Source organism: Ambystoma mexicanum, chromosome 11, assembly GCF_040938575.1.
Source record: "Ambystoma mexicanum isolate Mex_15411 chromosome 11, UKY_AmexF1_1, whole genome shotgun sequence".
In the NCBI taxonomy this organism is placed as follows: Eukaryota; Metazoa; Chordata; class Amphibia; order Caudata; family Ambystomatidae; genus Ambystoma; species Ambystoma mexicanum.
Genome location: NC_090934.1, coordinates 1,078,322,316 through 1,078,347,772, shown reverse-complemented (window position 1 = coordinate 1,078,347,772; position 25,457 = coordinate 1,078,322,316). Strand labels below are relative to the sequence as shown.

At 50.6% G+C, this 25,457-nt stretch overlaps 1 protein-coding gene across 2 annotated transcripts in view; it reads right to left on the bottom strand.

Moving 5' to 3' along the window:
* UBE2Q2 (ubiquitin conjugating enzyme E2 Q2) overlaps positions 1-25,457 on the bottom strand; it is a 1,419,211-nt gene that overhangs the window by 766,674 nt on the left and 627,080 nt on the right. For both annotated transcript variants that reach the window (XM_069624339.1, XM_069624340.1), the window contains exon 7: positions 22,061-22,121. In XM_069624339.1, coding sequence (XP_069480440.1) covers positions 22,061-22,121 — 61 coding nt within the window. The remainder of the gene's footprint in view (positions 1-22,060; positions 22,122-25,457) is intronic.

Here is a 25,457-nt window from a genome sequence, read left to right as displayed (position 1 = left end):
GGAGCTGGAGAAATACCGCCTACGCTGTTGTCTACGGCGGTTATTCCCTGCAGGAGTATCCACTCTGCGATTTTTGTGGTCGAGGAAGCCCCTAAAACCAGAGGAAGGTCGACCTTGCGACAACGGCCTTTGAGCCTTGAAGGGAGCTTTAACCAGAACAGACAATGATTTGGCCATCTGAGTGCTGTCTTTGGTTTTGGTGAGCTCTACATCAGTAGAAGAGTGAAAAATCTCCTTACCATCAAAAGGAAGGTCCAGAACCTTGTCTTGCACCTCCTTCGAGAACTTTGTGGCATGTAGCCACGCTTGCCGCGAGGTATCAACCCCAAGCATCAGACCCCGAGCTGAGGTGTCTACGTGATGAGCCGCAGCCTCCAGGAGATCATGGGCCAAGACCATGGCATCGGAAAGGCCTCCTCTGAAATCCTCCAACTTCTCAACCGTAATGTGCTCCTCAAACTCCGACAGACCTCTCCACATCCGCACGTTAGCGCCCGCCAAAATCAATTCTGCATTGGCCTGCCTGAGCTGCAAGGCCGAACTGGCAAAGATTTTCCTGCCTAGAGAGTCCAGGAGCTTGTCCTCCTTTCCCAAGACCTGAGTAGCCATCGCGGAGGAGGATGCTGCAGGTCTGGATTGCAACCTAGCCGCAGCCACCACTGTGGAGGAGGGAGGCGGACAAGACGACGAGGCCACTTCTTCCGAAGAATGTAGCCTGTACCTCACGTCAATCTTTTTGACAAAAAGTCCCGAGTGTGGCTTTTCCCAAAGACTTCGGACCTCGGCTAGAACGTCCTTCGGCAAGAACAGGCCAGTACGCTCCAAAGGAGACAAGGTGAACGCCCCAGAAAGCACGCCCTCCTGCGGAGCAGGTGCCTCGAGCACCGGAACATCTAAGAAACTCATGTCTAGTACCCGGTCATGGAAAGCTCTGAGAGCAGGGAAGGTCCTTGTTGTCCTGACCGCCTTGAGGGTCATCTGACAGGTCAGGATCCTGCTGAGCCGTGTCAGGTACTGCCTTGTCTACTGGGGACAATGGTGGCACAGGCGGAAGCGCAGGGGGACTCACCACGGGCAAGGGAGGCACCGGCGGAACCACCATCGGAGCAGGTGGAGCCGGAGGCACAGGTGGACATATCTCCTTGAAAAGCTCTTTGAAATATTCCCTCATGGGGTCGGTGCGCATAAGCGCTTGAAATTTACCGAAAAAAGCGTCCTCAGGAGATTGTTTCGGAACCTGAGGAGGCCTCTCATGAGGTGGACAAATCCAGGGACGTAACGGGGAAGGGTGCCACACCGGCCCCTCCACCGACGTATCCCGGTAAGGATGCGCACAAGGGACCTTAGGTTCACCCGAGGGACCGAACCCTACACCAGGGGCTGATGGCGTAGTTGTAGGGTAGTACCTAAAATGGCCACCATGGTCGTGGCGGGAACGGCTGCCATTTTGTCCTCATCTGAGGGGAACTGCGGCACATGAGGAAGTGAGGCAGAGGTCCCCATCGATGGATCAGGGGTCTTAATTTTAGCCTTAACGTAAGGAACCTCAGCAGAGCCGGTACTATGAGACCTGGAATGTTTCTGCGACATACCAACCGCCACCTGAGCCTTCGAAGGAAGAGCCTCGGCACTGCCGGTAAAAGAAGGAACTTTCTTCTTTGCCCCGGCAACAGATCTGGTGTCACCATAAGAGCGGGAACGGTGCACTGTCACCGACAGGGCCTTGCCCGGCCCCTCAGAACTGTTCGTATCCTTAGCCTCTATACGAGGGACCTCGGACCTAAGCCCGGTAGAAGCCTTATCGGCACGGGCCTCGAACATCCGTTCGGTAACCTCAAGCCCAGCCAAGACCTCGGGACGCACCCCAGTTTTGTTTTTGAGGGAAGCCGAAAGAGTGGCCTCAGAGCAAGCTCCGGTACCCCATGACTAAGTAGAACTGAGTCTACAAACAGCCCCCACAGGAGGGGCCTCGGAGCGTACTCCGGTGTTCACAGGCCCCTTACGCAGACCCTCGGAGAAAACTCTGGTAGAATTATTAGGCCCGACAGTCACCTCAGGGCGAGCGAACCCCGGTAACAGAGCGATCCACGCCCCTCCCGGCTCGAGAGGAACCTGGGAAGGTATCCCCCGGCCGGGGTGCTCTGAAAAGTAAAGAACTTACCGGGCGTTTTTTCTTCTCATCGATGAACGCCTGAAAATGCGAAGGAGGAGTCCGTCCGAACACCTCCTCCCACCGCTCCAACTGACGTTGAAGTGCCCGGACCGAAAGGGAGTCACAGTAAAAACAGGAGTCCCAACGGTGTTCCGGACCCAAACACTCTAAACAAAGAGGATGGGGATCCGCACTCGCGAAGCAACGGTGACACGATGTACAGTCTGGAAAATCTAGTTTAAAAGACAGATAGACTAGTAAACGAACGCTAGCGAGAGCCAGAGAGGGAAAAAAAGTGAAGAAAATCTTCCGAGGATGCAAGTGCGTCCGGCCCCGATCGTGCGGAGAAAAGGACTGATGGGCGATGCGGAGCCAAGGTGGGCGGGGTTACGGCCGCGTGGCGGGCGTCACGCAGCATAGAGAGGAGGGACACATTTTTGAAAAAAAATTGGATGCTTTTTACAAAGTGCTCTGGTCCCGTCCCACAGGACAGAGAGATGTCCCATAAGTATGGAGGAAAGGGGACGGGACGTAGGAGTAAGCTTGTTTAGAGGCCTGCGGTCAACCTGAGAGCAACCCAGGCAGTGGAGAGACCAAAGCAATCACTGTCAAAGGTTGTGGAGAGACCAAAGTGAAACCCGAGAGAAACCGAGGTTGTGGAGTGACCTCAGAAAAGCTTGAAAGAGATCAAGGGGTTGTGGAGAAACCAGAGACAAGTCAGATTCTCTGGGTACAGAGAGACCTGGCGGAACAATAAGATTGAGGTTGTGGAACAACCCAAGAAAGGTGTTGAATCTAAGGAAGAAAAGGCAATGAGGAGACCTAAACAACTTGTGCTATGCAGAAATTCGACAGATGGTAGAAACAGGAGTACACTCCCGGAGGGGACTGCTCAAGAAGCATTTGATAGATGTTTGGCTTATAGACTAGGGGTGGACTTTGAAAGGATTTGAATGCTATTTGGTCAAGCTTGGAGACCCAATAGTTTAGAGTTATGCTGTAGGCTAAATGACATCTAAAGAATGGGCTGAAATTTATTTTCCCATTGTCTGAACCTTCCGTTATTACAGGGTGTGCCTGGAGGGTCAGAGACCCATCATAATAAAATTGAGTATAAGATTATACTTCTGATCACCATGAGGCCCAGGGTTATCCTATGGAATTTCAATGAGTTATCACATCATGGAAACTAGTTTACAACAGATCTCATTATTTCTCAAAAAGTTCCCTTGCATCTATATGCGTTCATCCAATCCTAAACTAAATATTAGCTCCGATTCAAAGAAAATTTGAACTGTAACAAATCTTCAGGGACCTCTTTTCTCAGCATCATTGCACTGGTCTGTTGATACCAGTCACCTATTTGATACATGCAGAAGCGAACACTGGTAATTTGTAAGCTTGTAAATTAGTGGAGATAAAATTATTAACTAGGATAGTCAATATATTTAAGTTTTCTAAACTACATTTTAGGTTCACTTTCAGTTCTTATTCATTCAAGGTTCAAGGAAATTAAAATTAGGAGGTGATCAAACTGCTAAATCCTTGATCATACTGGAAACAGACTATGTATATAGGAGAAACATTCTATGATGAAACTTTTGTTGGGCTAAATTCAAGTAAAGGCAGTTTTTATAGTATGATATAGATGAACAAGTTATTTAACAACTGTAACTTTCTTTCGACTGGATGTTTCTCCCATGTATTCCTCATCTTATGATTTGTATCCTGCCAGCTTCGCTGCTTCGGAAAAGAAAATTCTTGGCAGAGGTTGCTGTGCACTAGGTCGTGGCGTCGATGTCCCTCAACGGGCTCCGTACCGTCTCGACGTCACCATCAGTATAAGTAGCTTGTGCTGCGCCTGCTGGCTTCAGTTCTGTTTGAGGAAATATTCGAGGGACACCAGGCGTGCCCCATGACTGATCGACCCTTCGTGAGGAGAGTGTAATTTACGTAAACTGTACTGCGGGGTAGGATGGGAGGGGCAATGAGGAATACGTGGGAGGAACATCCAGTCGAAAGCACATTACAGTTGGTAAGTAACTTGTTCTTCAAATGGATTGCGTCCTCCCACGTATTCCTCATTTTGATAGACTCCCATAGCAGTGGCAATTTTGGAGGTGGGAGTACCAATTATTTTTCTCAGACTGAATGAGGTATCGCCTTGGCAAATAAACCTTCATAGGAAGAAGAGGCATCTAAGCAATAATGCTTGATGAAGGTATGCATTGATGCCCATGTTGCAGCCAAATAAATTTCTGCTGCAGAGACTCTCCCTCTTCAGATCTGCAGAAGAAGCCATCCCCCTAGTGGAATGGGCTCAAAGCCCATCCGGTGGGTCCTTTCCCACCAATCTGTAGCACTAAATTATAGCCAGAATGATCCAGCGGGATATAGTCTCTTTTGTCACTGCTAATCCCAATTTATGGCCTGTATAACCTACAAAAAGTTGGTCCTCTTGATGCAATTTTCACATTCTTGAAATGTAAAAACTGAGAGCCCTTTGGGGGTCCAGTCTATGCAGTCTCTCCTCTTCTTTGCCTAAATGAGGAGGGTAGAAAGTTGGTAATATGATTTTTTGTGACAAGTGGAAGTCAAACTACTTTTGGTAAGAAAGAGGGTTTAACCTTAAAAACCACTTTGTCCATGTAAAAAGTAGTATATGGAGGTTTACATGGGAGAGCCTGTAGTTCACTAACCCTGCGGGCTGATGTTACGGCCACAAGAAGGACAGTTTTTAATGTTAGAAGCCTCAAGGGACAGGAGTGCAGAGGCTCAAAAGGTACACAAGTTAGAAACTAAAGTACCAGATTTAAATCCCAAATTGGGACACGAAAGGGGTCTGGAGGGTACACATTAGTAAGCCCCTTCAGGAATTGAATTAATGGAATTTTGAAGTAGGAAACCTTCCGAGGAGCGCTTGAAAATGGACAGAGCAGCTAGATATCTTAATTGTCCCAATCTGGAGCCCCAGATTGGCTAGATGCAATAGAAAAGATAGCACAATTGGGGTGCCACATTGAAAAGTGTCCACATCCTCATCTTTGCACCAGTTACTGAACTTGTTCCAATGACACAGGTACTAAGATTTTGTTGCTGGCCTTCTCGCCAGAAGCAAAATCTCCATTACGTCACCCGGAAGATCCCAATCCTTGTATCTCAACCTTTCAGAAACCATGCGTGAAAGTTGAGTGTTTTGACCTCTGGATGGAGAAACCCCCACCTTCCTCTTGCGAGAGAAGATCCTCTCTTTGCGGAAGATGTATTGGAGGGCAGATTGACATGTCCAGAAGGTCTGGGTACCACGTCCTGGCCCAATCCAGGGCAATTAGGATCATGGTTTTCCTGAACTTTCTCAACTTCCCGATTACTTGAGGAATCACAGGGACTGGAGGAAACACGTACAGAAGTGGGAACTTCCAGTCCACCACAAACTCGTCTCAGAGCGCCTCTTGGGGGAAATTCCCTTGAACAGAACTGTTCGCACTTCCGCTTGACCGCGGTCGCGAACAGATCTACTTGAGGGGTTCCCCAAAGGGCGAAGATATCCAGAAGGACTTCCTGAGCTAACGCCCACTCGTGGGAGACTGCTCTGTCTGCTCAGGGCATCTGCCGCCGTGTTCTGCTCTCCGGCTAGGTGAACTGCTGATAAAGAGATTCCCTCTCATAATGCCCAGAGCTGCATTGCCTCTCTGCACAGTGTAGTGATCCTACACCACCTCTCTTGTTGAGGTAGTACATGACCACCATGTTGTTCATCATTATCAAGACATTCTTTCCCTGTAGATAGGGCAGGAAGGCCTTCAGCGCTAGTCTGATTGCCCTCAGCTCCAACAGGTTCATGTGTAGTTTGGACTGCGATGCAGACCAACGACCGCCGATTGTCAGATCGTTGGTGTGGGCTCCCCACCCCATGAGTGAGGCGTCAGTCACTACTGTTATCTCCGGCCATGGCAGCCAAAAAGATTCTAGCTTGAGGATATTGTCGTTGCAAGCCCACCATAGTAGATCCTGAGCAACTGCGCTCGGGACTTGCAGAAGATCAGACATACTCCCCGAGAACTGGGACCACTGAGTTCTGAGGGCCAATTGAAGAGTTCTCCTCAGTCGAGCCTGTGGCACCAGAAAAATGCACGATGCCATGAGGCCGAGCAACCTCAGAAAATCGAAGGCCGGTAGATGTTGGGCATTCTGGAACTTTGTTACCATCTGCAGTATGTGGAGAGCTCTCACCTCGGGAGGCGAGGCTTTGCCCGAGGAAGTATCCAAGACTGCTCCGATAAACTGGAGCTCTTGGGATGGTATCATGTAAGACTTCTTGAAATTGAGGGAGAAGCCCAGTTTGTGAAGGAAGTGACAGGTGATCGACATAAGTTCCTGAGCTTGTTTGGGAGAACGTGCTCTAATCAACCAATCGTCCAGGTAGGGTTGACATGAACCCCCTCTCTTGAGACTTGCTGCCACAGCCGCCATCAGTTTGGTGAAAACTCTCGGGGCGGAGGTTAGTCCGAATGGCAGAACTGAAAACCGATAAGCGAGAACCACCAACCGCGAAACTCAGGTACTTCCTGAGCTTGGGATGGATTGGCACATGAAAGCAAGCATCCTGAAGGTCCAATGATAGCAAACAGTCTTGGAGTTGGAGAGCCTGAAGAATCTGAGAAAGGGTTACCATCTTGAACTTGTCCTTCCTGAGGAACTTGACCAAGTTTCTTAAGTCCAAGATGGGTCTCAATCCTCTGTCCTTCTTTGGAGTAAGAAAGTAAGGGGAGTACCAACCCTTGTTCCTCTCCGCTACAGGTACATCTATTGCACCTTTCTCTAGCAGGGTTAAAATTTCCTGCAACTGGAGCGGATCTGGAATTTTGACATAGGTGGTTCCCGGTGGATGGTCCTGAGGCCTTTTTAGGAAGGGAAGGCAGTAACCTTGAGCTTCTGTCTCCAGTGCTCAAGCATCTGAAGTAATTCCCCGCCATTCTTTCAGATGCTGAGAGATTCTGCCTCCCACCGGGGTTTTGCGTGATAAAGCCCCAGTGATTTGAAGGCAGCTGCAGGAGTGGCTGAGGGCAAAGATGCCGTTCCTGAGACTGGTTTTGCACTTTTTCCTCGTCCACCACAAGCAACATTTCCCTTGCCTCTTTGAATGGCCTGTCGTCTTCCTCTACCAAAAGAGGAGTAGTACCGAAAAGAAAGACCTCTCCAGGAAGATGAGCCCGAATAAGGTTTTTGAGACTGTCATCGAGGTGCTAAGAGATTTAGTCAGCTTTGATACCAAACAGCCTCAAGCCATCAAAAGGCATGTTGAGTAGCCTGGCCTGCACGTCTGGTGCAAACCCCGACTTCAACCACGCACATCTGCGTAACACTGCTTGCAGGCATGGATCTGCTGATACTATCAGCAGTATCCAGTCCAGACTGGAGACATTCCCCCATTGCCTCCTTTCCATCTTTCACAATATTCAGGAAGCCTTCCCTTTCCTTCCAAAATATGTTGAGCCGCCGCTGAAATGCAGTCCCACAGAGTATGGGTGAACCGGGCCAGGGTACAGGTGACAGTTGACTGGAGAGCCATGCTACCCGAGGTAACGACCTTACGGGCCCAAGCATCCACCTTCTTATCCTCTCTATCCGGGGGGGGATAGATGGATAGGTTGTTTGTCTTGATGAAGTTGCAGCCTGAATAACCAGACTTTCTGGAGTGGGATGCCTACTTAAATAATCAGGGTCATAACTAGAAGTTCTATACTTCTTTGGAAAATTACTGTTGTTGACTGCAGCAATTTTATCAGGAACTTCTGTTTTTTCTACCGTTCTCTGAAGTGCCCTATGGAAGGTGAGAACTGGGTCCTTCTGGGAGCCCTGGTCAAGTATATCAGTCATATCATCCTGATCAAATGTGGGTAAGGCTCCATCCTGATCAAATGTGGGTGAGGCTCTACCCCAGCCCATGAATTCAACAACCCAATTCATTAGACTTGTGCACCCTGAATCTGCATGTTCTGCAGGGTCAGGTTTTGTAAACTGTAGCTCAGGTGATGTATCAATGCCACTAGCAGAGTGAAGGGTTTCACACGGGTCTCATTTTCGATTCTGGATGGATTAATTCTTCTGGGACCTCTCTGGTAACATATTGTACTCCAAAAGGAGAAACTATTTCTTCAGACATTTTCTTCCAATATAGAAGACAGACTTAAAGAAGTCTGACTTATATAAAGGAGTAAATCTCCTTTCCTGTACCTGAGTTTGGGTCGAAGGAATCTTCAATGGTATCGAAGGAGTCTTCGAAGACACCAATGACGTCTTTGACAAAGGTGTCGAAAACACCTTCGATGTCGATGATGTCAAAGAAGTCGTCAACGGCATCAAAGACGTATGTGTTTTAGTCGTGTCGGGGTATCATTTCACATTGACTCAGACTTGAGGTTCGCCTTTACTACTGTATTTTTCCACAGTTGTTCCTGACTTCCCTGTGTCGTCCAACGGAGCAACCGGGGTCTGGCTCTTTTGAGGCTTCTTTGAGGGGGATCGAGGCTGCATTCTCAAAGACCATCATCTTCCTTCTAAATTCATCCAATTTTCTTGGGGAATCCGACTTAGTCGGGCATCGCATCAATTCGGTAGACGTATCGGAAGAGGAGGGAGATCTACGTCTCTTCTTAACCTTCTTCGAAAGAGGAAGATTAAGAGTGTCTCTATGTACTGCGTGATCGAGACCTCTTGGAAAGTTTACGGCGATCCAATTCTTTCAAATCGCTAGATTTCCTATTTTTTTTTTTACAAGGCCTTTGAGAAGGCCTTGGAAACTTCCCACCCCACCGCCAGTTTACCTTTCCTCTCACGCAGGGCCTGACGGACAAGAGCCACAGTCGCCGGTTCGATGGTCTCAAACTAGGCACCAAAGACAAACGCGGTGAGGGTCTGTAATCGACATCTTCGATCCGCAGTCAATACATTTTTTGAACCCCGTCTTGGGAGTAGAAGGGGTGGAAGAAAACAAAATTTTCTAAGAAAATTTCAAAGCGTGCTGTTCTCGAGAGCGAAGCAATCGGAAAAACGGAACTGAAGCCAACGGGCACGGCACAATTTACGGCGACGTCGACACGGTACGGAGCCTGACGAGGGACATAGACGCCATGACCTTGTGCACAGCACCCTCTGCCGAGAAATGTTTTTCCGAAGCAGCGAAGCTGGCAGGATACGAATATCATAAGATGAGGAATAAGTGGGAGGTCACAATCCATTTGAAAGGAAGATTTTGAAAGAGGCTGTTGCAATAGTCCAGCCTAGAGAGGACCAGAGCTGTGGACAGTGAGCTTCTGGGGGAAAGTGAGACAGAATGAATACCTCCGAGGAGGTGCAGTCAATAGTGTGACTCCTTAGAGACGAGAAGTGAGGAGAGAAGGAGAGGGTGGAGTCGAAGATGACACAAGGTTCTTAGCCTCACAGGAAGGAGCAGAGAGCGCGAGACACACAGAGGGCGCGCGCGCGTGCGACACACAGAGGGCGCGCGCGTGCGACACACAGAGGGCGCGCGCGCGTGCGACACACAGAGGGCGCGCGCGTGCGACACACAGAGGGCGCGCGCGTGCGACACACAGAGGGCGCGCGCGTGCGACACACAGAGGGCGCGCGCGTGCGACACACAGAGGGCGCGCGCGTGCGACACACAGAGGGCGCGCGCGTGCGACACACAGAGGGCGCGCGCGTGCGACACACAGAGGGCGCGCGCGTGCGACACACAGAGGGCGCGCGCGTGCGACACACAGAGGGCGCGCGCGTGCGACACACAGAGGGCGCGCGCGTGCGACACACAGAGGGCGCGCGCGTGCGACACACAGAGGGCGCGCGCGTGCGACACACAGAGGGCGCGCGCGCGCGTGCGACACACAGAGGGCGCGCGCGCGCGTGCGACACACAGAGGGCGCGCGCGCGTGCGACACACAGAGGGCGCGCGCGCGTGCGACACACAGGGCGCGCGCGCGTGCGACACACAGAGGGCGCGCGCGCGTGCGACACACAGAGGGCACGCGCGCGCGTGCGACACACAGAGGGCACGCGCGCGCGTGCGACACACAGAGGGCGCGCGCACGACACACAGAGGGCGCGCGCGTGCGACACACAGAGGGCGCGCGCGCGCGTGCGACACACAGAGGGCGCGCGCGCGCGTGCGACACACAGAGGGCGCGCGCGCGCGCGTGCGACACACAGAGGGCGCGCGCGTGCGACACACAGAGGGCGCGCGCGCGCGTGCGACACACAGAGGGCGCGTGCGACACACAGAGGGCGCGCGCGCGCGTGCGACACACAGAGGGCGCGCGCGCGCGTGCGACACACAGAGGGCGCGCGCGCGCGTGCGACACACAGAGGGCGCGCGCGCGCGTGCGACACACAGAGGGCGCGCGCGCGCGTGCGACACACAGAGGGCGCGCGCGCGCGTGCGACACACAGAGGGCGCGCGCGTGCGACACACAGAGGGCGGGCGCGCGCGCGTGCGACACACAGAGGGCGCGAGCGCGTGCGACACACAGGGCGCGCGCGCGTGCGACACACAGGGCGCGCGCGCGACACACAGAGGGCGCGCGCGTGCGACACACAGAGGGCGCGCGCGTGCGACACACAGAGGGCGCGCGCGTGCGACACACAGAGGGCGCGCGCGCGTGCGACACACAGAGGGCGCGCGTGCGACACACAGAGGGCGCGCGCGCGTGCGACACAGAGGGCGCGCGCGCGTGCGACACACAGAGGGCGCGCGCGCGTGCGACACACAGAGGGCGCGCGCGCGTGCGACACACAGAGGGCGCGCGCGCGTGCGACACACAGAGGGCGCGCGCGACACAGAGGGCGCGCGCGCGTGCGACACACAGAGGGCGCGCGCGCGCGTGCGACACACAGAGGGCGCGCGCGCGCGTGCGACACACAGAGGGCGCGCGCGCGCGTGCGACACACAGAGGGCGCGCGCGCGTGCGACACACAGAGGGCGCGCGCGCGTGCGACACACAGAGGGCGCGCGTGCGACACACAGAGGGCGCGCGCGCGTGCGACACACAGAGGGCGCGCGCGCGTGCGACACACAGAGGGCGCGCGCGCGTGCGACACACAGAGGGCGCGCGCGCGTGCGACACACAGAGGGCGCGCGCGCGTGCGACACACAGAGGGCGCGCGCGCGTGCGACACACAGAGGGCGCGCGCGCGTGCGACACACAGAGGGCGCGCGCGCGTGCGACACACAGAGGGCGCGCGCGCGTGCGACACACAGAGGGCGCGCGCGCGTTCGACACACAGAGGGCGCGCGCGCGTGCGACACACAGAGGGCGCGCGCGCGTGCGACACACAGAGGGCGCGCGCGCGTGCGACACACAGAGGGGGCGCGCGACACACAGAGGGCGCGCGCGACACAGAGGGACAGCGCAAGCGAGCGACACAGAGGGACAGCGCAAGCGAGCGACACAGAGAGAGAGAAGCCAGGGAGAGAGAAGCCAGAGAGGGAGAGAGAAGCCAGAGAGGGAGAGAGAAGCCAGAGAGGGAGAGAGAGAAGCCAGAGAGAGAGAGAGAGAAGCCAGAGAGGGAGAGAGAAGCCAGAGAGGGAGAGAGAAGCCAGAGAGGGAGAGAGAAGCCAGAGAGAGAGAGAGAAGCCAGAGAGAGAGAGATGCCAGACAGAAAGGGAGAAAGAGAGAATGTCCGAATGAGGAGAATCTCAGTCTTACTGGCATTAAGGCAGAGCTCATTGGCAGCACCCCATTCCTGAATTGCGACCAGACAGTCTGGTATGATAGAAAAAGCAGTGGTGGCTAAGGTGAGCCTAAAAGAGCTGTCATCCGCATAACATTGAAAATTTAAGCAAAAAGCAGCGATGTGGTGGGCAATAGGTGCCAGGTAATGGTTGTAGAGCCAGGGAGAGAAGTTAGACCCCTGGGGAACACAAGTAGAGTGATACAAGGGAGGAAAGACCCCAGTTGGACCCGAGAGGGACGGTCAGTGAGAAAGAAGATCAACCAGGCCAGGGCCTGATCAGTAATAACATGGTTGTTGCTGAGGCGATTGAGCAGGATGGCATGGTTCACTGTCAAAAGCAGACGATCAATTGAGAAGGACGAGGACAGAAGTTAGATTAGAATCAAGATTGGAGAGCAAGTCTTCATGGGTGTGCAGGAGAGCAGTTTCCGTGCTTCTGGCAGCTCTGTAGTAGTGTGTATGTAAAGTTAGGATTGGCAGGTGCGAGTCTGTAAAAAGTTGCATTGAAGTTCTTTTTCCTTCAGAAAATGGTTAACATTCTGAAATTCCCACCAATCCTGCATGGCCGAAAGTGAGATTTATGCCAGTTTTAATATACAAATAATTTCTCTATACGAATGTCCAGAATCTTAACTATCTCATTTGTAAAGATGGGAGCCGGTTGGTGTCCTGTGCAACCACACTATGCCAGCATAATATTACTAGCAAGGTAAAGGGTAGGCAGAAACAAACACGAAAATATCAATCTGCGTGAACCAAGTGATCTTTGAGATAACGCGCACAATTTTGGAATGGTAGCAATCTGTTAAATTAATGCCTTTCTGCTTAAGGAAAAAGAAAAAAATATATAGTATGGAGGAGTTCATCAAATAACCAGTGCAGAAAGTATCCCAACGATATCCATGTTTCAAAATATCTTTACTGAACATTTTACAGAGTGCTTTCAAAAGGAAACCATATAGATTGCAGGGCAAAAATGAATGCCAGAACATAGCACACTACAGGTTCCATCTGTAGAAATACCCAAGTAGGAAGAAATAATCATAGATGTCCAAGTACAGAACATCAACGCATTATGGCTTCCAGCAATTGAAGCAAATACAATCAAATGACTACATTTTAAACTAACAAAACGCAGGTCAAACTAACGCCCATGACCAAAGGAAAATTTAGCATTCTTTTACAGAGTAGGGTGCAGGACATGGAAGGGAAAAGACATGAGGAACAATGATTGGTGGGGACTATGTTTGCCATTGCCATTAATTTAGTTAGGAAGTCCCTTTGTCCAACCTTGAGGGAAAACAGTGGGGTGGTGAAAAATGCCGCCCCAATCCAGTGGATGATAGAGGAGGTATATAGAGATCATCAGACCACCTTCAATGGGTCCCCTCACCAAGACATGGCAGTCACATGAGCATTCCCACAAACACAAAAGACAACCAGGGAAAGGAGATCAGGTACCAACCCCTTGAGGATTACTGGTACTCCTAGAGACCTACTAAACCCTCCCGTGACAGCCAGGCCAAAACACACATGGTGCAGAATTAATGCTCTTCGCCTTAAGGGAGCAATGTTGCAACATTCCAAATTCACTGGTGTGTGTGTGGGAAAACAGTTATTTCTTCAGACTGCTGCCGGAGAAAGCATTCAAGAAAAGGCATCGGACAAGCACAGACTACTGGACTCTTGTGGTGACAAAGTTGGGCACAAGAAAAAACAATAAAACCTATATGCATTATCCAAACAAAAGGAAAAGAAATGCTTTTCTCTCACTGCCGCTAGCATCCCAGAGATTACAAAGTTGCTATTTATACTATGAAAGGGTTGTGATCACACAGCACAGCTTAACTCGCTTGAAGTTTCTTCAGACTTAATTTACACGCAAGGAAAAGCAAGGGACCCAGTTCACAACAGACGATCTTAGCAGGACTACACAAGGAGGGAACCTTATGCTCAGGGCAGTTTTAAAATCCAATGTAGTGGCAGACCTTTGTCGATGAGGAGCCAAGTACCTCTAGCAGAAGTGCCGCCGCCATGTTGCCTATATGTTGGAAGCTGGAAATTGCGACATGCCCAGTACCAGTGAGGGTACCTATACTGTGAAAAGTTCTCTAAACAAGGTATCCATTCATAAAACCCTATATGATGCATCCACGAAGAAATTACGGTCTTCTGGAGGAAGTTGCAGAAGCGTGAAGATGAATGAAAGAAGAATGGTGACGTCACATGAAGCAGAAATGGCGCACCTAGAAGACATGCTGATGAAGAAGGTGAATATACTGTATAGAATCTGATGGCAAAGTAAAGAATTGAGCAACATTGTGGGAGCAAAATGAAGATTGCAGGTGCGGAGAAGCACTGAAGAAAATGCAAAGCCATTGTATAACTGTACAGATGCAGAAACGCAAGTAGACCAAGTAATCATAAGGCTGGCTATACATATTGAATAGACTGAAGGTGATTAGCAGATTGGACCCCGTGAATAGAAGGGCTAAAAGTGTGGTGCAGTTGAATAAGTAAACTGACAGCGAAGTAAGGTTCGAGAAGACTTGCTTGCCCAATGTCAAAAGTCGGGCCCGCCAAGAGCCTGGTTATCTACTCGAGAGACACAATGAACGTGAGAAGCAAGTCGTGCTTCTGTTTAAGGTGTCATGGAAAAACACCAGAAGTGGCAGGATTTATTGATTTAATAGTAATAAATACAACAAAGGAACTCAAAACGGGGTCTCCCGTCACATGGTCAAGTTGGAAATAGACTTTGGGTCGAGCTACACCAAGACCAGAAGATAAGGCCATGCTGTCACCCCCTTTTATTCCCCGAGACGAGAGGCTACTGCAAGGCCGAGTTCAAAGACTTAATTGACTGGCAGACAGCAGGAGTGATGGTGGATGTTGGGCTAATTGGGTGGGGAGGCATGACCAAGCCAACCCACATGCACCTGGGGTAACCAGTTTGCGTACTGCTAGCGAGTGGAATATTCCAGAAGGGTACAAGCGAGCCAACCAATTGTAGAGGGCCACGTAGCAAGGAGCCCTATAGTTTGTGAGGCCAAAAGAACGTTGTGCATTAGTATGACACAGAAGATGACTTGCACTAGGGGGGGGCATAATTGTCCACCTGGCCTTAAAGACCCAATCCCAGTCCAGTAAACCATAGAAAGTATACATGGATGTTCTTAAGCATATCACAAACCTCGTGGGTTTTCTTATTTTGCCACGTAGCAGGATGTCAGTAATGACACATTTTTTATATAAAGCTGTGTTTATGTGAAATATTTGAGAGAGATTATACTGTGCGGCGTCCGTTGATGTCAGTTGTCCTCCCTATTTTAAAGAATTGTTATTAAAAACAGTTATTGTTTGCCAACTTCCTGAGTCGGTCTGAGTGATGTACGAGTAGGATCTGCATCCCCATGCATCTCAGGTACTGTTACCTCGACTTAAAGGACGCTCATAGGTTCAGCATGATATAGGCTCTTGTCAATCCCCTTTTTGCCCACACGACCACAGGAACATGGCTGAAAAACAGTTCAGCCAATACTACACATGTATAATCTATTACCCTAAACACAATCGAGGGGAAGAGAGCAGAGACTATTAAAGCCAACTTGTACAGTCAGAGTGTGGTGTTTGAGAGAAGGAGCTGGTGGAAGGTGTTTGGAGATCAGCAACTAGAGGTCTAGCAAGAAGAGAGCCTGGAGGAAAGAGTTGGAGACTATAGGGAGGAAGTAACATTGGAGGAGAACTGCTATCATCTGGAAGAAAAGATACTGAGGAAGTGGGAGAGAGAATTGTTACCATGTGTAGAGGGAGAAGTTGAAGGGAGACAGTTATTGGGAAAGAAGTCATTCAAGAACTTGACAAAGGAAGTAAACAGTTGCATCGCGGGTGGGGGGGGACGAAGAAAAGCTAGAGGGGAGAAAGAGCTTTAGGACCTGAGGAGGTGAGGCGAGAGAACAGAATTCTAACAGGGGAGACCAGGGAGGCTTTGGTAAGTCAAACTTAAGAAGTTGGAAAAGGTAAGAGGAGGCACACCATTACAGAAAGTTAGTGCAACTAGGACAATAGTGTGTGTAGGGGACTAGAACTCCACCATTTGTGCAGGCAACAGCGAACTTCCCAATTAGGTCACTAAAAATCTGGGACAACAGACCAGTGGTAAAATAAATGAAGCTATGATTTAGGTTTCTAGAAGAAAATTTAAGACTCTACCAAGACCAAAGGCTCTGTGGAAGTGGGCTTGGAAAATTACTAGTAACTCACCGGAGGGACCAACTTACTCTTAGTCCATAGTCCTCTTTCCTCAATGCTGCATGGGCATCCCTCACTAGGGACAGGAGACAGAACCTTTTTCACCAGAAAAAACGCCTTGCTTATATATTTAGAGGCACACGGGGCGTGGCCCTGGGAGCATGCGCTCGCCTGACTCCGCCCACCGACATCACTCCTCAGTCCCCATTGACGCACCGACAATATTTAACATTGCGTAATGACACCAGTATTATTGGTGGGGAATGGAGGGACAAACTGCATGGGCGATTACAACTGAATGTAGCCCCAGTGTGGAGAGGAGACCCTCCTTAAGCAAATAAGTTCCTTAGAACCGCCTGTCCAAAGGCAGCGTCTGACTTGGAGCCGGCGTCCAAACAGTAATGCTTAGAGAAAGCCGAATGGGTGGCCGAGGTGGCCTGCTGTTGACCTGCCACGGAACCTGCCGTTGGAATGCAATGGCTGTGGCCTCGGCTCTGACAGCATGAGCGTGCATGTTAGCTGGCAGTGGCTTGTGCTGCCCCTTGTAGGCCTTCTTGATGGCCACAACCATCCACCGTGCAATAGAGGCCTTGGATGCTCGATATCCAGGCCTGGATCCCATGAAAAGGACAAACAGTGCGTCCAACTTGCAGAAGCTCTTGGTCCTGTGCAGATAGAATTTCTGAGCGCGCCTGACATCCAGACAGTGCAAGGCACCCTGAGCCTCGTCCTTGGGGGCAGCAAAGAACATGGGTAAGACTATTTCCTCGTTCAGATGGAAAGCACAGGGTACCTTAGGTAGGAACGAAGGGTGAGTCTGCAGGACCCCCTTATCCCCCTGTGGAAAGTGGTATAGGGTTCTGAGGCCACCAGAGCCTTGATCTTGCCGACTCTTCGTGCAGAGGTGAGGCCCACTAACAAAGCTGCTTTAATGGTGACCAGCCTGATGTCCGCAGACGCTATTGGCTCGAAGGGTTTGTGCGCCAAGGCGCCCAACACCACATTGAGGTCCCACACAGAGTGTGGCTTCTTGATGGGTGGGTAGAGCCTGGACAGGCCTGGTAAATGTTTGACGATCTGGTTGGAAGATAAGCAGACCTACGATTTTCTGTAGGCCCCTATGGCTGCCAGATTTGTGCAATATGTGTCCACCTGTATGCCTGAGTGCGCAAGGTGTGCCAAGAAGGAGAGCACATCACCCAGCATGCACATAAGTGGGGCTGGGGTTCGATCTCCTTAGAGTCTGCCCAATGACAGAACCTAGTCCATTTACTCTTGTATTGGCTCCTGGTAGCTTTGCTCCCGACACCTTGAATGATCTCCAGGTTTGCCGGTGATGGGCACAGGTGCTTGAGTGTGACCGGCTCAGGAACCACACTGCGAGGGCTAACTTCTGTGGGGCGGATGACCTTGCCCCCCTGCTGGGACATGAGATTGGCTGGGCCCATCGGAAAGGCGAGTGGGTTGTCTGAGGCTGAGCAGTTCGGAGAACCACGGTCTCGCCAACCACCATAGAGCTATCAGAATGATGCTGAGGTGACAAGATGCCTTTATCTTGCGGATTACCCTGTGGACCAAGGGGGTGAGAGGAAAGGTATAATCTGTCATGCCGTCCCACCGTATCTGTAATGCATCACCCAGGGAGTCTGTGCCCTGCCAGGACGCGAACGGATGGCACTTCCTGTTCTTCCAGGAGGCAAACGGATCCAACCGAGGATGCCCTCATCTGCTGAAGGCCTCCAGCAGCACCTCATCGTTCAATTTCCTTTCATAATGGTCGTTCCCAGTCTGCTGAGCCTGTCCGCTTCCAAGTTGGCCTCCCCAATGAGGTGGACAGCCGTGAGGTAGATGTTCTCCAAGGTCCATTCCCACATGCTGACTGCTGTGCTGCACAGTGGAAGGGACCTGGTACCCCCCTGCTTGTTGACAGTACATGCTGGTGGAATTGTCGGTTTAGATAAGGACTGTCTTGCCCCCAATGAGCAGAAGGAAAGCTCTGAGAGCTAGCCAGATGGCCCTGAATTCCAGCCAGTTGATATGAGATTCCTGCTCATGCCGGGTCCTAACTCCATGGACGCTGTGGCTGTCCAGCGTGCCCCCCCAGCCTTCCAGGGAGGAGTCCGTAGGGATGGTGACCTGAGGGGCCGGCTGCCGTAAGGGCTTGCCATCCGCAGGTTGCAGTCCCTGGACCACAATGTGAGGTCCGAGTGGAGACAAGGGGGTATGCTGACCAGCTCCACTTGGGAGCCTTTCTCCTGATTCCATGAGGCTGCGAAGTGAAGCTGCACCTCCTCATCCCGAGTCTTGTGGGTGGCACGGCCACTAGGACCGCTGCCATGATAACATCAGGCTGAGGTCACTGCTCTGGTAAGGAAGCGTGTGGTGGCTCTCTTGATGGCCGTAATCTTGTCATCCACGGAAAATACCTTCTCGGAGTTCGTAGCCCAGGTGAGGCTCTGCTTGAGGTTGATGGTAAACCCCAGGTCGTGGAGTGTGTTCATAAGTGCGGAGGAAGTGTGGATAACCCCTCTGGAGATCTCGCCCTGACGAGCCAGTCGTCTAGGTACGGGTAGGCGTGGTAGCCCTGGGCCCTGAGGAGGGCTGCCACTGCATTCATGAGTCTGGTAAATACCCTTGGGCCGAGTTGTGGCCAAAGAGTAGCACATTGTATTGGAAATGGTAGCCCATGATCCTGAAGCGCAGGAAGGAGCGATATGGATGCCAAATTGGGACGTGTAGATAAGCGTCCTTCAGATCCAGGGAGCACATCCAGTCTCCCCTGTCTAATGTCTCCGCAATGCGTGCTGGCATAACCATCTTGAATTTTTGAAGAGGGAGGGAGAGGTTGAGGGTGGAGAGGTCCAACAACTCTCAGGCCAGCCTAGTACTTTTGTATGACGAAAATCCTGAATAGTAGCCCAATCCTCACTGGGAGGCTGGGAATTCACTGCCTGGCTCTCACGAGCGACCAAATGTCTGCCAACAGAGTTGCAGTCTCAATCTCTGGGAGGGGAGAAAGGTGGAGAGTGAGGGACCGGTAGGCGATACCCCGAGAATACTACAGAGAGGATCCAGGGGTCCGAAGAGTTCCAGCCAAAAGTGCACATGAAAGGCAAGCCTGCGCCCCACCGGAGACACGTGAACCCGAATGGACACAACATGCTTTTTTCTCCTTCTGAGGCTGTGGAGGAGGTGGAGGAACTGGAAAAAGTCCTTGCCCCCCCCCCCCCCCAACCTTTTTGCACCGGTGCGGACTCGGCAAGCGGTCAAGCTGCCTCAACCTCTGTTCCTGGAAGCCCCGGAACCCGCCAAACGACCGCCCCCTGACTGAGCATTGATGCGACTGGGTGCCTGTCTTGGGTGTGGCATTCGTTAGGATAAAAACTTTGCAGTTTGCACGCTGTTCTTTTCATCTAATTCCTTGTCGGTGGTAGAGTGAAAGGTCACTAACCTCGAACGGAAGGTCAAATATGCGTTCCTGGACATCAGGGTTAAACTTCGTAGCCCGAGGCCAGGCCGTCCTTCTCATGTCCATGGCGATGCATATGGCCAAGCCCGAAGTATCGATGTGGGCCATGGTGGATTCCATGATGTCCGTCGCTACCAGCTTGGCTTCTCCAAGACCTGCCTTGAAGCGTGTCTGCTCTGCACCGGAAGTTCTGGAAGGAAGTCCGCTCTTTCTCGCCAAAGCCTCTGGTTAACGGCTGCCAGAATGGCATCTGCGTTGGATTGACGCAGGTGCTGCGAGGCTTTGAAGTACAGCTTCTTCCCGTATGCCTCCAAGATCTTCTCCTTGCCTAGCAGCGCCGAGGACGAGGCGGCCGAGGACGACTGAGGCTTAGAGTAGAGTGATACAGCAGCGATCACGGAAGAGTGCGGTTGAAGGTGCGCCGACATCAAGAGTGGATCCCCCTCCATTTGTCTATACTTGGCATTGATGCGCCGATTGACCGGTTGAGCCGAGTGTGGCTTGAGCCACTCCTTGTTGGCCCAGGCAAGAACGTCCTTCTGTATCGGGATACACGTTTTGGTTGGGGGTCGTAGGGTGACCCTGCAAGACGGTTGTGGAAGGCCTTTGCTGACATGACGGTGTGTCAGGATCCTTCTCATCTGCGTCCACCAGAGTGTCCGGTTGGTCTGGAGCAGGTGGAGGAGTGGTGAGCGCCGTGGGCTGCGGTGTGGAGAACGGAGCCGGAGGCTGCTGCGGAGACTAGTGTGGAACCACCTGTACTGTGGGAGGCAGGGGAGACCGTAGGGGCAGCGGGGGCTGCGCTGGGATCTATGACGCCAGAGCCATGGGAGGAATGGCTATGGGCGCTGGTGGAGTGACCAGAGGGAGTAAGTCCCTGATTGCATCCCACAGGATGGCCCCCATCTGAGGGGTTTCCATCAGCGTCAGGAACCTTTCGGAGAACCTGTCTCTTCGAAGGCTGAAGAGGTGGCAGGTGATATTGACTGAGTGGCTGGGGGCTGCAGGGGCCAGAGCGCACTGTCTCGGTTGCAGGGGAAATCTGCGCTGCTGATAGATAACTGTAGGACACGTACCAGGTTGACACCAGTCACGCCTTGAAACTTGTTATCCCACCTGCTCTGTTCCTAGGAGTGGCATCGGATGAGCGGCCATGTTGTCTGGCACGGCACCCATTTTGTCGAGCTGCGCGCCACGTCCCAAAGTAGAGGTGCTTGGCTCCCTGGGCCCGGCCACTTCCAAGACTCTTGATGGTGGAGTATGAGACCTACCCTGCACCTCAGGACGGGGCCTGGAAGGCGTATTGCCCTCGGCAGTGTCGCCGGTAGTACTGCGTGCAGGCACCCCCCTCTGACATAAGGCCAGTACTAGGGCGTTACCCCTTGGGTGTACACCTGGTAAAAGAACATTGCGGTCCCTCAGCACTGCTTCCGGAAGGATCGGATGACCCCTCTCAGTGGTGAGGCCAGTAGCTGGATTAGCCTTGGTACGTGTGCTCGTACGAGAACCCGAAAGGTTCCTCCCGCTTGGGTGCGATGGAAAATAGCGGCCCTCCCTTGGGCCTTGATCTTGTCTGACGAAGTCCTCTGGAGGCAACCTTTCGAAGAGCTCCCACCACCTAGCTAGTCTGTTCTTCAGTGCACGTGGAGTCAGTGTGTCGCACGCGGTACAACCTTCCCAGCCGTGGTCGGGCCAGGGAAGCAGAGGCAAAGAGCGTGGGGGTCAGATGTAGGAAAGAGCCCTTTGCAGGCTTGACACCTGCAGAAGCCTGCTGAAGTCGACATACGCCGGGGAGGAGCGGGACGCTGAAGGACCAAGTACCTGAATGACAAAAAGATATAAGTATCCGGGGAAGAGCGTGTGGTATTACATGGCTGAAGCCAAACCCATGAGCGCTGGTGACATCGGCCTGTTCCCGTTCACACGGAAAAAGGGGCTGGCACCAGTGGGCGGAGTCAGGCGAGCGCATGTTCCAAGGGCCGCGGCCCCGCGTGCCTCTAAATGTAAAGGGGAAGAAGGTTTTTCTGGTGAAAAAGGTTCCGTCTCCCGTCCCTAGTGAGGGACGCCCATGCACTATGGAGCAAAGAGAACGGGACGTAAGAGTACCTCCTAAACACGCAACCTGAAAACAAAGACCATGGTGTCAAACTGGACATTAAGCGGAGTCAGGACAAGCCCACACCAGGAACTTTGGAGGAGACCTTTCTTTCCTCATGATTTGCTTTGAAGAATCGTGCTTTCATTTCCTTTGTCTGAATAAATGTTACCTTCTAGGGAACTAAATCGTCATTTTTGCATTTGTGTGCTCCACACTGTTAGTGCTCATGAGAATAGAATTTCAAAGACCTTTACACTATCCTTAAAAGCACTTTTAGAATCGACAACTTTTGATGAAAGGGCAAAAACTGATCGCAATCCATCTACACATTTTTGTATTAAAAGAACTAAAATCTTACTTGACAAGTTTAACATGCCACTCATATAAGCTGTCATTGACCAGTTCCACTGAATAAATCCCTGTAAAATAAATTGAAAAAAAAGTGTGCCACAGTTAACAAAATGTCATCAATCAATTGTTCATCAATGTCATGATATCTTCACAAACCAATATGAACTTTTAATGATTCTATGCATAATACATCAGTTTCCAATTGTAATAAAATAGAATATACATTTATTATACAAATTAATATTAAGAAAATCTGTCTGTAAAGCAAGCCAACCACCTGATAAAGCATTGCTGGGGGGCACTATGGTATTCTGGCCAAGCGTGGCTAAACTAGAAACTCATGGTGTACAACTTAAAGGATAGTTCCGGGACTTTTTTTTTATTGTCCCTACGGTTCGGCCATGTGTTTTTAAGCATAAATCGGTAGATCGTAGAAAACTTTCCTATGGACCTTACCCGACTTTTCGTCCATTAACGCACTCTAAATCAGCCGCCATTTTCTGATAATCCTATCATTTCCCCCCATCGACCTGGCTCACCTGCTTTTGCGGCACTAAATCAAATCCCCCGCCCCTGAAACAGACTTTATCAAAACATTCATATTCCCCGCCTCTATCCGTGACGTGACTGTGCTGCGTAGGCAAACGCGCCCAGGCGTCTTCTACGCGACTCCACACAGAACCCGGAAATCAACACAGATCAGCTCACAACACAGCGCGCCACAATTGGAATATGAAACTGTACTTTTAAATCAAACCCCAAGATTGTAAATTTGGTAAAGTACATTTATTTGACATCAAATGTTTAGAGAATATTCAGCGATTTTCATTTTTATTTGCTCACGTTCCAAAAAGTTCGTTTTGAGGCACGCGATGTTCCTTTGCTGTACACAGGGTCTTAGATCATCTCACAATACAGCGCCACAATTCGGAATATGAAACTGGTTTAAAAGCAAACGGCAAGATTGTACATTTGGCAAAGTACATTTATTGGACATCAAATGTTTAGAGAATATTCAGCGATTTGCATTTTTCTTTGCTCTGGATCCAAAATAGTTCATCTTGAGGCAAGCGATGTTCGTGTGCAGTACACAGGGTGTTGGTTTACGATAAAATAAGCTCTTCGGTCGCACTGATAATCGCATGGCTGTTCCAACAACGAGGCACTAGGCCACCACAACGGTCTGTATGTTGCATCTAGCCGTTAGTACCGCGTAAGGGCATACTTGTACTTGGCGATCGTCCCATAAAATGGTCAGGGTGGTAACGTTGTTCACGCGGAGAAGCAACTGGCGGTTGAAAAAGCCATCCGCCGGTGTCTGGTACTCGTGACACATACAATAATGAAGGATGTACCTGTTTTAAAAACATAAAAAATGAAATTAGTCTCACCATCAGATCTTTATTAAAATTATTCATTTTATATATTAGGTCGGGAAATTATTTCATAGCTAGGACAGTGCAACTGGGTATTATACGTCAAGGGGGGGCTGTAGGATACTGAAACAGTCCCCCAGTGCAGGGGTTGACAGGGAGGCAGTGCAGGTGGAGAGTGGAAGGGCCCAGGACCGAGGTCGCAGACAGTGGACCAGTTGTAGCAGGGGAGAGGGAGAGAGAAAGCAGAAGCAAAGAGGAAGGTTTTGAGGTGCTTCCGTAAAAGGAGATGGTTCTCCTCAAGATAGTGCGCGGTACAAAACAATATGCCACATAGAACGAACAAGTACAACTTAACCCGTCTTTAAAGCTACTGTATAGTAATTAAATTGCGGTATAAACTCATCTAAAGAGTTACTTACATTATATTTGCATTTTCCATTGTGTCTGTGCGTAGGGCAGCCCCGAAATACCACTCCTTCTATGCCGACGTTATTTCTTCTAATGAACGAACATGAAATGGCTTTCGTTTCTGAAATTATATTCATTATCGTTTATTACGTTATTGCCCCACACCCCCAAAAAGAAGTCTTTCGGGATGGTCCCGGCCTGTCAAGGTCAAATAACAAAAGAACCTTATACTGAGTCGTGGGCCATTCCGGCACCCGAGCAAAAAATCAAAGCAGCTGACCTTCACTTTGAACGAGCACACATTCCTAGTTAGCTACATTCAGTGTAAGGCCATCTCACAGGACTTGAAATTTACACTCCATCTTTGCATTTTGTCTGCGTGCATTTGCAGCCCCAGCGAACCATAAATACGGAGACATTCTATATTTTTTGAAAAATGATTTATATTACTGTTTGGTTTAATTTAATGCGCAAATGGTCAAGGGTGGAGAGACACATTGCATGTACACTGAGCAATCACTTTTATTTACACAATACATAGCTACACATATTCAATGGGCCTGCGACATGAGGAGACTCGAGAGAACAGACAATCAAATTACAATCATTTAAACCGTGATGTGTATTTCTCAATGAGCTCTGCTTTAGGTGGACATGGAACAGAGGCAATGTTGGGTGGCAATGCAGTTGTCCCCTGCACAGGTTCGTTCACAACTCCATGTATGTGCCTATCTAGGACATCAACAACAAGTCTCTCAATAAACTCATATTGCATATCCTCAAACACTGGTTTGATCACCCATTGTTTACTTCTTTTAGTGAAGGCCTTATTGTAGCGAAGCGTCCCTAAAGTTCCGGGCGTCCTACTTTGTTGACGGCCAACATTATGGTTATGTGCCAAGACCGCTAGAAGAGTCCGATTTATCATGCCCTCCATGCCAAAATGCAATCGTTTTGGCCTGTACTTTAGGCACATATTGTGGAACACCTCCAAATCTCCTGTGTGGCAGAATTCCGTGTGTCCCCTCAAATCTCTTGTTATAGTTTTATCAAATACAATCTTTTCAATGGCTTTGTGAGTGGGTGATGAAGGAATCAACCACTTCTTCTTCCGTGCCTCCTCTGTGGACAAATGGCCATGTTCACAATTGTGGAAATGTTGGTTTGTGGTCCAGCGGTGAACGTTGCTACAGTGTAGCATTACTGACCGCCATTTTTCCAGTAGAATTTCCAACGACCCTCCACATGTTTATGAGCTCCACCAAAGATGGTTGCTGATTGACTTGGACCACTGTGAAATACCTTGCATATCTTTTTTTTTACCTGCAGCCGACATTTTTCTTATTGATTGTTTTTGCAAGATGCCAAACGTCAAATTGGTGATTTATATTTTTGTACTCTTCTCTCATTGTCTTGGCAATTGAAACGTGTCTGTCCGTGGCTATCAGGTCGATCACCATTCCTCGCGATTGTAGTTCTTGCAATGATGCTACAAAGCCAACTTTCTCCATGGCCACTGAGGATGTACTTTGTGACACCTGCACGACAACCGAACTCACAATTTTCTTACTTTCCATGTCCTGAAAGTGGTAGGTGCAGTATTTGGCTGAAAATCCTGGG